We start from the raw sequence: 13291 nt of genomic DNA on the forward strand, positions 1-13291 counted from the left end.
TTATTAGACAGCTCTTTGTTCTTGGCCATGGTGGCGAGGTTGAAGTGTGATTGTGTGGACAGGTGTCTTTTATACAAGTTCGATGGTGCAATTAATACAGATAATGAGCGCAGAGTAGGAGGAGGTCTTATAGAAAAACTAACTGGTCTGTGAGAGACAGAATTCTTGCTGGTTGGTCGGTGATCAAATGCATATTTCATGCAATAAAATGCAATTTAATTATGTAAAAATCATACAATGTTATTTTAAGGATTTTAGATTTAGATTCTGTCTCTCACAGTTGAAGTGTACCTACGATAAAAAATTACAGATCTCTCCATTCTTTGTAGGTGGTAAAATTTGTAAAATCGGCAGTGCATCAAATACTTATTTTCCCCACTGTATATATCATTAACTGTGTGAGGTTTGCCAGCAGTTATCATAGTGATAGACTCCACATCTTGCAGTATGGGGCAGTTTTACCAGGTTCTGCCTCATTTTATATTAGGAAATGCATGGAGAATGCCTCACGGCTATAATGGGGGCGAATTTTACCAACCAAATTAGAGCTGTGGTGATCTGCCACAGGTTTGTATCATAGGGATGTAGGATCCTGTCACAGATAGCTGTGATTGACGTCTGCACTGATGGCACCAAGGGGGATGCACAGATGGCAATGAAATCAAGGGGCCATGTTTACTGCACAGAGCCTTCTTGTGACCTTGTTTTCATGGAGCATCATAGTGAAAAGTGTATGTGCGGGCAGAAAAGTACCGATCCACTGCAATAATTGCCTTTATTGACTACAGCGCTGCCAGCCTCCCTTTTCAGTATACTCCCTCTAGTCCCAGGAGACTGCAGGAAATGTCTCTTCCGTTGTTAGCAGGTTCTTGTTTGTAGGCTACAGGCGACAGTAACTTGCTGACAGCAGAGCCGGGAAAAGGTGTTGGTTACTTGCTGTGTTGATGGAAATAAAATATTTTCATGTTTTTCTTGTTGTGAAAACTCTCAAAAAATTCCAGGCATGAGCATTGCCCATGCCCTAAACTGTCCCCCACCCAGATAAAAGGTGCTGTAGGACCTCCGTTTCTCTGATGTCCGGACAGACTGCAGCACAAATTGGGGAGCAGAGTTTTAAAACTATTTCAACAATCCAAAGTTGATTAAAGAATTCCTGCGTCTCTCGGAAGATCGACCAATACCTTTGTCTTACAAAGCGTGGATCATTCACCTGGTCTGTGATAAATTTTGGCAAAAAAAAAATTGGTCTCAAGAAAACCAAGAGGTGTAAAGATGACAAAGGTGTCTAACAATGCCCCCCATTTATATTCCACCATTACGATAACTGTGGCACATCGGCCCCGGCGTCCGTCCACACGCTGCACTCTACTAGGCTGCACAGTGTCTGACCCTATTGGGTGAATTTGCTGTTACTTGGAGTAAGGAGCACTGTACTCCATGTCTGTGACTTGTGCTTTCTTATCCTCCGCAGTGTGCTGCTACCCTCGTCTACTTGTCTGTGAGAGACGTCTTCCAGCTGATCAATTATTACAGCTTCAGTTACTGGCTCTTTGTTGGGTTATCTATTGCTGGCCAGATCTATCTACGCTGGAAGGATCCAGACAGGCATAGACCTGTGAAGGTCAGTGCTCATCTAATATGGCTACCCTAGGGAAAAGGGACATAGTGGGGGCAGATGGCGGGCTTGAGATGCTGTGCTGGAGGAGCTATAATTTAACATGTGTAAGTAATTGCCAGCAAAAGCCTCAGCCTGATAGTCTTGTGAGCCTGGTAATTAAAGGGAGTGTGTCATAAAAGAGACAAATTGGTTAAGGTGTTACTCGAGCATGCTCGTGTGCTAATAAAGCATCTTTGGTGTGCTCAAATAATGTTCGAGTCCTCGCTCCGGCATGTCTCGTGGCTGTTCGACAACCGCAGCACATACAGGGATTGCCTGTTTGCTAGGTGTGCTGTTTGTTAGACAATCCCTGCATGTGTTGGGGCTGTTGAACAGTCGCGAGACATGCAGGAGCGAGGACTTGAACATATTATTAGAGCACGTCGAAGATACTTTATCAGCGTGCACGAATAGCACCTTACGCGAGCATGCTCGCTCATCACTACAGGTAACACCTCTGTACACACAGCTGATGACACAGGATCCACCCATCACAATAGGTGATGTCACAGCTGACCTCTCTCCTCTCTTTGCACATGCACATTAGCTGCTTCATTACAAAAGATAGTCTGGCTCTGACCTTTGTAGCTAATATCCACGGATTTACAAACAAAAAAGGATGTTAAGGTCTTTAAAAAAAAAAAAAAAGCATTGCAACACTATGTATCTGCTCATTAACCCTATATCTGCAGGTAAATAGCGCTTTCCAAGGTGACAGGTTCCTTTTAATACACAGATCTGATTAAACAGGTCATTTTCTGATGACCTGTTCAGTGTAAAGGAGTTATTATGTAGTATTCTGCTACAGATGGATTTGGATAAGTTGGACACTTGGGCTGAAAGGTGGCAGATGAGGTTTAACAATGATAAATGTAAGGTTATACACATGGGAAGAAGGAATCAATATCACCATTACACACTGAATGGGAAACCACTGGGTAAATCTGACAGGGAGAAGGACTTGGGGATCCTAGTTAATGATAAACTTACCTGGAGCAGCCAGTGCCAGGCAGCAGCTGCCAAGGCAAACAGGATCATGGGGTGCATTAAAAGAGGTCTGGATACACATGATGAGAGCATTATACTGCCTCTGTACAAATCCCTAGTTAGACCGCACATGGAGTACTGTGTCCAGTTTTGGGCACCGGTGCTCAGGAAGGATATAATGGAACTAGAGAGAGTACAAAGGAGGGCAACAAAATTAATAAAGGGGATGGGAGAACTACAATACCCAGATAGATTAGCGAAATTAGGATTATTTAGTCTAGAAAAAAGACGACTGAGGGGCGATCTAATAACCATGTATAAGTATATAAGGGGACAATACAAATATCTCGCTGAGGATCTAGTTATACAAAGGAAGGTGATGGGCACAAGGGGGCATTCTTTGCGCCTGGAAGAGAGAAGGTTTTTCCACCAACATAGAAGAGGATTCTTTACTGTTAGGGCAGTGAGAATCTGGAATTGCTTGCCTGAGGAGGTGGTGATGGCGAACTCAGTCGAGGGGTTCAAGAGAGGCCTGGATGTCTTCCTGGAGCAGAACAATATTGTATCATACAATTATTAGGTTCTGTAGAAGGACGTAGATCTGGGGATTTATTATGATGGAATATAGGCTGAACTGGATGGACAAATGTCTTTTTTCGGCCTTACTAACTATGTTACTATGTTACCTGCCAAGATGTGTATCATGCATATGTTCTGTATAATAGGACGTGTGCCTGCATCTTGGCAGGTTTGTAGGGTCGTGCCGATGTGGAAATTACTTTTAAGGGGCTTGTGTAATTGTTCATTTAAAAATGAAATGATGCTAAAACACAAAGCACTGTTTCGTATTGTGCCCCTACACAGAGTACATGGTTTACCTGCAAAAACTATGCAAACATGAACAAGCAGCTTTAAAATAGTGCTGATTTGTTGCGTTTGGCTTCTGCTGCACGTAATGTCACGCCATAATGCAGCTACACTAAACACGGAGGCAACTTCTACAGTCTTGATTACCGTAAATGGATTTTCCGATTTTCTAAAATAATGGCCTCTTTCTTGAACATGTAACCCTTGAGACATCACTTTCCTAGTGGCATATGTAGATGTGAAGTGTTAATGGCCGGTTTGTTCTGTTTTCAGCTCAGCCTGTTTTATCCGATTGTGTTCTGCCTGTGTACTTTGTTCCTGATCTGTGTACCGCTGTACAGTGACACTGTGAACTCGCTCATTGGGATTGGCATCGCTCTTTCTGGCATCCCGGTTTATCTAATGGGAGTCTACTTACCCGAATCCAAAAGGCCACCCTGTATCGGCAAATTATTTGGTAAGGAAAGAAGCCGGTTTCACTTTTCGATGTTGAAACAATTTTAGAAAAATTTAGATTTGTTTCTAGTCTAAAGTTATACAATGACCCCTTAATAAGTATCTGTGGTCAGATAAAACGTGACCAGTTTTTACCCTTATTGTATGTCAGATGCTTCCCTGGGTGTGTATTTTTTTTTTTTAAACTGATATTTGTCTGTTTTATTTAGTGTTCTTTTTTTATGGTCATTACAAGGGGGCGTGTCTTAGGCTGCTCCGCATTGTTACTGAGCCACGCCCACTTGGAAAAGACCATAACAATGAGCAGTAATAGAGATTCAGCAGACGGGGTCTACATGTAAAACATGTCTGCATTTGTGCTACAGCGCCATGGTGCATTTCTTCTTTTACGCAAGTGAAAGACTTTAAAGGAAACCTGTCATTCATACTCCACAAACCACGGGTAGCATTAATCGGAGCCTGCGGCAGTTCAATGAAAACATACTTTTCCCTGTGCTGCCCCAGGTGATGACAGGTCTCACCCATGTTTGTACATAGGAAGACCTGTCAATGACCTGGAGGGTGCGGATCTCCAAACTATATGTTCTCTGATTAATGCTGCCCGCGGTTTGGGCGACATGAGGTCTCGACTCAACGGACCCCTGTAGTCGTCACTATAAAGTAACCAGTGGAATGTTTTTGTCTTTGTTTCTATCTCAGCTTTTCTTACCAAGTGGACCCAACTGATCTTCAATTGTGTTGTGACGGAGATAGATCCTGTCAATGAGAAAAAGCCAGTGGAGATATCAAAGCAACCTCTATGATCAAGTGACGGAGATAAAGCATCATTCTAAGTGGAACTGGAAGGAAACTGTGTAATTTATAGCATATTATCAACCTCACAATTGTGATCTATGGGAATAAGGTTACGGCCCCATTCACATGGATGTATTATGGTCAGTATTTGTAAGCCAAATACAAAAAACACAGACGTTAAAAATCAGTATTCTTCCTCCACAAATACTGATAAAAAAAATACTGACCAAAACATACAACGTGTTTTAGGCCTAAGGGCTCTTTCAGACGTCGGTAATTCTGTCATCAGATGAAGGAAAAATGTTTCTTAAGCTTCTTTTATCAAACATTACGTGAAAAACAGCCACGTAACAGACAATTTTTTTCCTTCTGCTTTCACAAACCCATAGATTGCATTTCTGAGTTTCATCAGAGACTCGGACATGTCTGCGTGATGTTGCGTGGACCACTTGATCAGCCAAAACACACCTCCATATGAACTGCCCCATAACTTAAGAGGTCAGTTTTTCTCATACACGTCCTATCTATATTTTTCACGAACGTCTAAAAGAGACCTTAGGCACTAAAAGATGGTGACAAATGATCTAGTAAGGTGGTGCCAGCACCGCTCACCAATGTGTATGTGCACTCCATTTTGTGTTACCAAAAGCAGAATTCCAGATACGGGGCACTGCTAACCTCAGGCGCTTCCCTTCAGGTGGTCCTCATACAGCTTTACATTATTTACTAAAACCTCTAACTTCCATGATGAAGGTATCAAACAAATGATAGAAAATGCAGCTAATGTTGACTGTGCATGTTTGGAAATTGTGAATGAGGTATGAATGGCGACCTAAGCACGAGCTCTGGCCTTCTCTTACATAAAAAGTATACTGTCTAACTGAATTGGGTTTCTCTTTATTTTAATAAGGGAATTCCCATTTTCAATTGCTAAACGTAAGTGGTGGTTCCTTCATTGAGACTCCCATTTGGGCAGAACGAGGAGCTCTGAGACCCACTTTTACTATTTCACTTTTTCTATTGAAACCAATAGAGAAGTGACCAAAATTGCACGTGGCCTCTGCATTATAGCCCATAGGCCTTGCAGGAAGTCATGGGCACTGCTAGCTTGGGCCTTGCAGGAAGACATGGACTCTGCTAGCTTGGGCCTTGCAGGAAGACATGGACTTTGCTTGCTTGGGCCTTGCAGGAAGACATGGACTCTGCTTGCTTGGGCCTTGCAGGAAGACATGGACTCTGCTTACTTGGGCCTTGCAGGAAGACATGGGCACTGCTTGCTTGGGCCTTGCAGGAAGACATGGACTCTGCTTGCTTTGGGCCTTGCAGGAAGACATGGACTCTACTTGCTTTGGGCCTTGCAGGAAGACATGGGCACTGCTTGCTTGGGCCTTGCAGGAAGACATGGACTCTGCTTGCTTGGGCCTTGCAGGAAGACATGGACTTTGCTTGCTTTGGGCCTTGCAGGAAGACATGGGCACTGCTTGCTTGGGCCTTGCAGGAAGACATGAGCACTGCTTGCTTGGGCCTTGCAGGAAGACATGGGCACTGCCTGCTTGGGCCTTGCAGGAAGGCATGGACTCTGCTTGCTTGGGCCTTTCTGTAAGTTCCTTAGAGTGTAATTAAGGAAGATCTGCACAGTTCCCTCTCCTGCCTTGAAGTTCCTGGTAAATCACCCATCCACATGCCAGCTCTAGAATTTCTCAGCCTAATGCTAACTGTCCACACCTCATTTCTAGAGTAGTTAAACATGAAGTGCCAGAAAACACTCCAGGAAATTGCTACAATGCTTATGTTGCAGACAGATTTTGCACCACTTATGGACTGTCTTAAAGATGGGTTTAACGACAAAGTAAACTAATCCACAAGATCTGCAGATCGTTATAGGGAGTAAAGTAAAATTATTTTAGAATATGAGAATGTGTACGTCTCTGTGCACACACCGTCTGCGCCTACAACATACAGGAAGAGCATTTCTCTATGTATGATGAGGCCAGTCACCAGACTGGGGCAAATGCAGGCTCTGCTGTCCTCCAGTATGGGTGTGTAGATTGCACTTTCCTATACACATGGTCACTGCAGAGAATGGCATGCCTTGCTGTATTTTTTGTTTTGCACAATGGGTCTCAATGGTTGATAGATGCCTCAACATCCATCCTGTCTTTGGCCAATACCCTAGCATATGCCCCCCCCCCCCAACAATTGGCACAAAGCAGTCTGCACCTTGCCTACCTGCAGTTTAAGGACAACTCCCTGGAAGGTCGCTACTCAAACTGCCATTACTTGTCATATTGGCTTTAACTTCCCTTGTTAAAGAGGGACTCTCAAGTTATAAAATTGCTATAATTAGACAGCATGAAAATAAGCAAGTCTGCAACTACCTTGCTATTTCTACTTGTTGGGTATTTTCCTGCAATGAGAGATTTCATCTTACATGGTGCACAACTCCTTTCTAGTGATGAGCGAACATGCTCTGATGTTACCCAAGTATCTTGGGTGTGCTCGAGTAATATGTTCAAGTCTCTGCGACTGCATATTTTGCAGCTGTTAGGCAATCCCCACGTGTGTTGCGGCTGTCTAATAAACAGGCAATCCCCATGTGTGTTTCGACTGTCTAACACACAGGCAATCCCCACTTGTTTTGCGGCTGTCTAGCAAACAGGCAATCCCTACATGTGTTGCGGCTGTCTAACAAACAGGCAATCCCTATATGTGTTGCGGCTGTCTAATAAACAGGCAATCCCTACATGTGTTGTGGCCGTCTAATAAACAGGCAATCCCCACATGTGCTGCGGCTGTCTAATAAACAGGCAATCCCCACTTGTGTTGCGGCTTTCTAATAAACAGGCAATCCCCACGTGTGTTGCGGCTGTCTAACAAACAGGCAATACCCACGTGTGTTGCAGCTGTCTAATAAACCGGCAATCCCCACATGTGTTGCGGCTGTCTAATAAACAGGCAATACCCACTTGTGTTGCGGCTTTCTAATAAACAGGCAATCCCCACTTGTGTTGCGGCTTTCTAATAAACAGGCAATCTCCACGTGTGTTGCGGCTGTCTAATAAACAGGCAATCCCCACTTGTGTTGCGGCTTTCTAATAAACAGGCAATACCCACGTGTGTTGCGGCTGTCTAATAAACAGGCAATCCCCACTTGTGTTGCGGCTTTCTAATAAACAGGCAATCCCCACTTGTGTTGCGGCTAATAAACAGGCAATCCCCACGTGTGTTGCGGCTGTCTAATAAACAGGCAATCCCCATGTGTGTTTCGACTGTCTAACACACAGGCAATCCCCACTTGTGTTGTGGCTTTCTAATAAACAGGCAATCCCCACTTGTGTTGCGGCTTTCTAATAAACAGGCAATCCCCACGTGTGTTGCGGCTGTCTAATAAACAGGCAATCCCCACTTGTGTTGCGGCTTTCTAATAAACAGGCAATACCCACGTGTGTTGCGGCTGTCTAATAAACAGGCAATCCCCACTTGTGTTGCGGCTTTCTAATAAACAGGCAATCCCCACTTGTGTTGCGGCTAATAAACAGGCAATCCCCACGTGTGTTGCGGCTGTCTAATAAACAGGCAATCCCCATGTGTGTTTCGACTGTCTAACACACAGGCAATCCCCACTTGTGTTGTGGCTTTCTAATAAACAGGCAATCCCCACTTGTGTTGCGGCTTTCTAATAAACAGGCAATCCCCACGTGTGTTGCGGCTGTCTAATAAACAGGCAATCCCCACTTGTGTTGCGGCTGTCTAATAAACAGGCAATCCCCACGTGTGTTGCGGCTGTCTAATAAACAGGCAATCCCCATGTGTGTTGCGGCTGTCTAAGAAACGGGCAATCCCCACGTGTGTTGCGGCTGTCTAATAAACAGGCAATCCCCACGTGTGTTGCAGCTGTCTAATAAACAGGCAATACCCATGTGTGTTGCGGCTGTCTAAGAAACGGGCAATCCCCACGTGTGTTGCAGCTGTCTAACGAACAGGCAATCCCAGCATGGGTTGAGGCTGTCTAACAGCTGTGAATCATGCAGCAGTGAGGACTTGAACATATTACTCGAGCAAGACTGATCTGCTCGGATAACACTACATCCAAGCACTTCGCTCACCACTACTCATTTCCAAAGCAGTCGGCCACCAGAGCTTGGCCACCTGTGTGCAGTAGTTACATTCTAAGCTGAGGAGTTAAAAGGGTTATCCAGGACTTTGCTTATTTTTTCCTATGGGGCTAAGAATTTACAAAGCGCTTCTGCTGACAGTTCTGTGGTTTCTGATGACTTCATGTCACCTTCCGCTATGTTTAAAAGGCATCGCTGCCGATGTCATGCTGATTGAGAGTTGGCTGCATGCAGTTAGGCTGCAAGGAGTCGGCTCTCTACATGGAGCCAACTGTCAATCAGCATGATGTCAGCAGAGCAAACGGGAAAAGGAAGAGAAGCTCTGTTAAAGTAAGGTCAAATCAAGCCGCAGAAATGGCGGCGGGAGAGGTTCATGACTGCTCTGACCTGACATAGACCAGGATGGGGCAGAACAGCCACAAAGTTAAAAGTGGAGAAAAGTAACCAAAGTCTTGGATAACCCTTCAACTCCTAACATCTCAGCCATCCATAGGTAAGTCCAGAAATATTTGGACAGTGACACAAGTTTTGGCATTTAGCGGATTTCCAAAACACATTCAAGAGACAATTATATAATCCATTTGGTCCTAAAGTGCAGACTCTGTTTTAATTGAGGGTATTCGCATCCTAATTGGAGTAAGGGTTAATGATTTACAACTCTTTAATATGTAGCTGCCTATTTTTAAAGGGACCAAAAGTAATCTGACAATTATCTCAAAAGCTTCTCACTAAACATCATCAAGTAAGCAGGTAAAAGGGCTTGAGCCGATTCCAGGTATGGCATTTGCATTTGGAATCTGTTGCTGTAAACCCACAACATTGCGGTAAAAGGAGCTCTCAGTGGAAGACAAACAAACCATCATTAGCCTGAAATAAAAAAAAAAATCCATCAGTGAGAAGCAGAACTGTTATGAGTGGCAAATCAACAGTATGGCACAATCTGCAAAAAATAAAACGGAGCACACTAGTGAGCTTGGGAACTCAAAAAGGACTTGATGTCCACAGAAGACAACAGTGATGGATGACCACAGAATCATTTCCATGATGAAGAAAACCCCCTTCACAACATCCACCCAAGTGAAGAACACTCTCCAGGAAGTAGGTGATTCAGTATATAAGTATACAATAAAGAGAATCCTTCATGAGCGCAAATACAGAGGGTTCGCCACAAGGTGCAAACCATTAATCAGCCTAAAAATAGAAAGACGAGATTAGACTTTACCCTCCCAAAAAATCTAGAGAAGCCAACCCAGTTTTGGAAAAGCATTATTTGGACAAATGAAACTAATATCTATCTGTACCAGAATGATGTGAAGAAGAAAGTATGGAGAAGCCTTGGAATGGCTCATGATCCAAAGCCTACAACATCCTCTGTAGCACATGATGAAGGCAGCGTGATGGCATAGGCATGCATGGTTTCCAATGGCAGCTGGGTGAATTCTGAAGTGTACAAGGCTATCCTCTCTGCTCAAATTCAACCAAATGCAGCAAGGTTGGATGGCTCTTCACAGTACAGATGGACAATGAACCAAAACATACTGCAAAAGCAACCCAGGAGTTTTTAAAGCAAAGTGGAATATTCTGCAATGGCAGAGTCAATCACCAGACCTCAACCCCATCGAGCAGAATTTCACATGCTTAAGACAAAACTTAAGGCAGATAGACCCACAAAAAAAAGCAACAGATGAAGTCAGCTGTAGTAAACGACTGGCAAAGCAAGACAAAGGAGGAAACCTAGTGTTTGGTGACATTCATGGCTTCCAGACTTCAGGCAGTCATTGCCTACAAAGGATTCTCTACAAAGTATGACAAATTAACATTTTATTTATGGTAAAGTTAATTTGTCCAAATACTCTTGAGCCCTGGAAATGTGGAGGCTCTGTAGAAAAATGGTTGCAATCCCTACACGTTTCGCAGGATACTTTTGTTCAACTCCTTTAATTAAACCTGAGAGTCTCCATATCAATTGCATCTCAGTTGTTTCATTTTAACTAAAAAATGGTGTCATGCAGAGCTGAAATCATGAAAATTGGGTCACTGGCCAAATATTTCTGGATTTAACTGTATGTCCAAACATTGATTTTTCTCCAGCAGTTATCCTGTGTAATAACAATCTCATCCCCCCCAGCTGTGTGTAGAAATCCCCTATTATCCCGATATAAGTAGTGATCAACACGTAAACTTCACAACAAGCCACTGATGGCAGAATGTTACAGCAAACCTGCGCTGAGCGTTATTGTTCTAATAACACAGCTCTGCTTCTAACCAAAGCGGTTACTCAGCGAGGCGTGCTGTCCCACCAAAAACCAGTAAGGAGGGAGACTGCACAGCAAGGAGCTGCTCAAGAAACAACTTCAGAATAAAACTGAAGATAGCTGAAGATAAACTTTTGACTTTTTGTTCTCTCATCAGTTGTCCTGAAGAGAACTGAAGTTTTAGTAAATTCACTCTGGGGCATGGCTGGAGGTGTAAAGTGAACCTGTCAGCACAGAATGACTGTTGAAATCAAGTACAGACACGAGGTGTTTTCCCTCAAGCCACAGCCTCTCACTTTTTTTTTTTGAGTGCCAGCGTGGCTATATTGAGCGTGAAAAGGGCAGCAGGTGGGAAGGTGCACTGAAATGTGTGACCTAGCCAAGGTGCACCAGAGCAGAGTGACTCCATCCGCTTCATTAACGTCAATCATTTCTGCCCAAATCCTGTCTTCTAGTGTTGGATGCAGAAACCGTGGTGCGAGTTAAAAACATGTTGTGAACGTAGCCTTTCTGGAAGACCCTTCAGGCAACTCTGTTGAAACATCCTATTCCACTTTGCACATCTGTATTCCCATTTTTCTGATACATCACATTGCCTTTTTGCTGTCAGATGTTGGGCCACATGCAGTCTTCCTTTCTTTTTGTGCCTTTGCATTTTTATTAGAGTGGGGTGCACATGCAGGGTCTCGCTATCCATTCTGCACAGCCTTATACCATGGCTCTAACCATAGAAACCAGTCTCTGCCTTGATGGGACAGAAGTAGCTGTCTCCTAATGCAGACCATGCCACGTCTGTATTGTGTTTAGTAAACCTAATGGCTTAAATTCAGGTCAGTCAGTGTTAAATGAGCCATTCTATGGAAATGTTTTATAGAATAATAACGGGTGTTATTGTTGGGATCCTTATCTATGAAAAAAGGGGGTGCAGTGTGCTGCGCCCCTGGTCTTACACCGTATTGTGTACACAGCAACTACGTGCCGCTTGTCTTGAGATGCAGACCTCCAATCCTGAAATACCAATACTGGGAGTTGTGGTTTCACAATAGATCGGGAATAAATTTGGTGAGAATCGATTTACAGGAACACATCAGTAATCGGTGGCCGCTGGACAGGAGCCCTTACAGCCACCTCCAATTGCCTGAAATCTTCTCATTAGCCGGCCTGATGTGACATCTTCGTTGCGATATGAAGTCCATATGATGTCGTGCCTGACCAGTTAATCAGGTAAGAGGCAGTTCTAAGGACCCGCGTCTAGTGGCTAGACAACATGGATGGGCCAGGTCCTGCCAATAGACTAGCACCAACTGCAGTGGAGTCACAGGCTACAGACAACTGGTCTATACGGTGTGAATTGTCTCTGACACCAGTCCTCCTTGCAGGCATGCAAAGCTTCTACCTCCTATATAGCCCCAAATCTTCTGCAAGGCCATTACATTACTGCATAGAAGGTCGGCACCTGATGAAGTAATACATGACAGTGACTTATGCCTAAATCATTATGGCCAGTGTGATCACAACTCAAACCTGGGTAAGAAACCAGGTGATACTGTGTGGTCCACAATAAGATAGGACATTCATATTTTGTACAGAAGGGGGAAGAATAGCTGGAGAATCCTGGAGGCTTGAAACGACAAGTTGAGTGTTTTTTCGTGTGGTACAGACTGAGGGATTCCTTGTTTTGGGTGCCATTTTAATTTTACAAGACAAAGGGAGCAGGTCTCCACTACAATCCTGACTCTTGTATGCCAACTTGTAATCTTGTTGCTCAGACTTTTTAAATAAAAGGTTTTGGTGACTGTTGTTTCCAACATACAATAAAGTACAACTTGAATATATGACTGATGGTCTTTCTTATAATGTGCATGTTATTCGCTTTTCACACCATGTAACACAGTGGTCCCGAACCTTTCTTACCTTGACAGCCACATTCCGCTATGAAAGTTGGTCGAGAGCCACATTTTAGAGAAAGACATAGTCAAAGCCAATTTACTAGTAGAAAACAAGAAACAACTGGAAAAGAACATGTAGTAGAACTTCAACAATGCCATGAAACTTGAAAGTGTCCAACTTAATAGTTCAGTGTGAAATCTGGCACTTCATGTTTTCTGCCAGTGTTTCAAAATCTGGGTTGTAATTAGTGAGAGTCATGCACATGCAGT

At 43.7% G+C, this 13291-nt stretch overlaps 1 protein-coding gene across 4 annotated transcripts in view; it reads left to right on the top strand.

Annotated features, from left to right (window-relative positions):
• SLC7A6 (solute carrier family 7 member 6) overlaps positions 1-12967 on the top strand; it is a 148218-nt gene extending 135251 nt beyond the window's left edge. For 2 of the 4 annotated variants that reach the window (XM_069740314.1, XM_069740317.1), the window contains exons 8-10: positions 1472-1621; positions 3785-3968; positions 4667-4946. In XM_069740314.1, the coding sequence (XP_069596415.1) occupies positions 1472-1621; positions 3785-3968; positions 4667-4770 (438 nt within the window). In that variant the 3' untranslated portion in view covers positions 4771-4946. Of the gene's footprint in view, positions 1-1471; positions 1622-3784; positions 3969-4666; positions 8010-8375 lie in introns of those variants that run through there. The other 2 variants (XR_011315345.1, XM_069740316.1) reach the window with 2 other exon arrangements.
• Positions 12968-13291: the final 324 nt, after the last annotated feature.

Source organism: Ranitomeya imitator, chromosome 9 (assembly GCF_032444005.1).
Source record: "Ranitomeya imitator isolate aRanImi1 chromosome 9, aRanImi1.pri, whole genome shotgun sequence".
NCBI classification, from domain to species: Eukaryota; Metazoa; Chordata; class Amphibia; order Anura; family Dendrobatidae; genus Ranitomeya; species Ranitomeya imitator.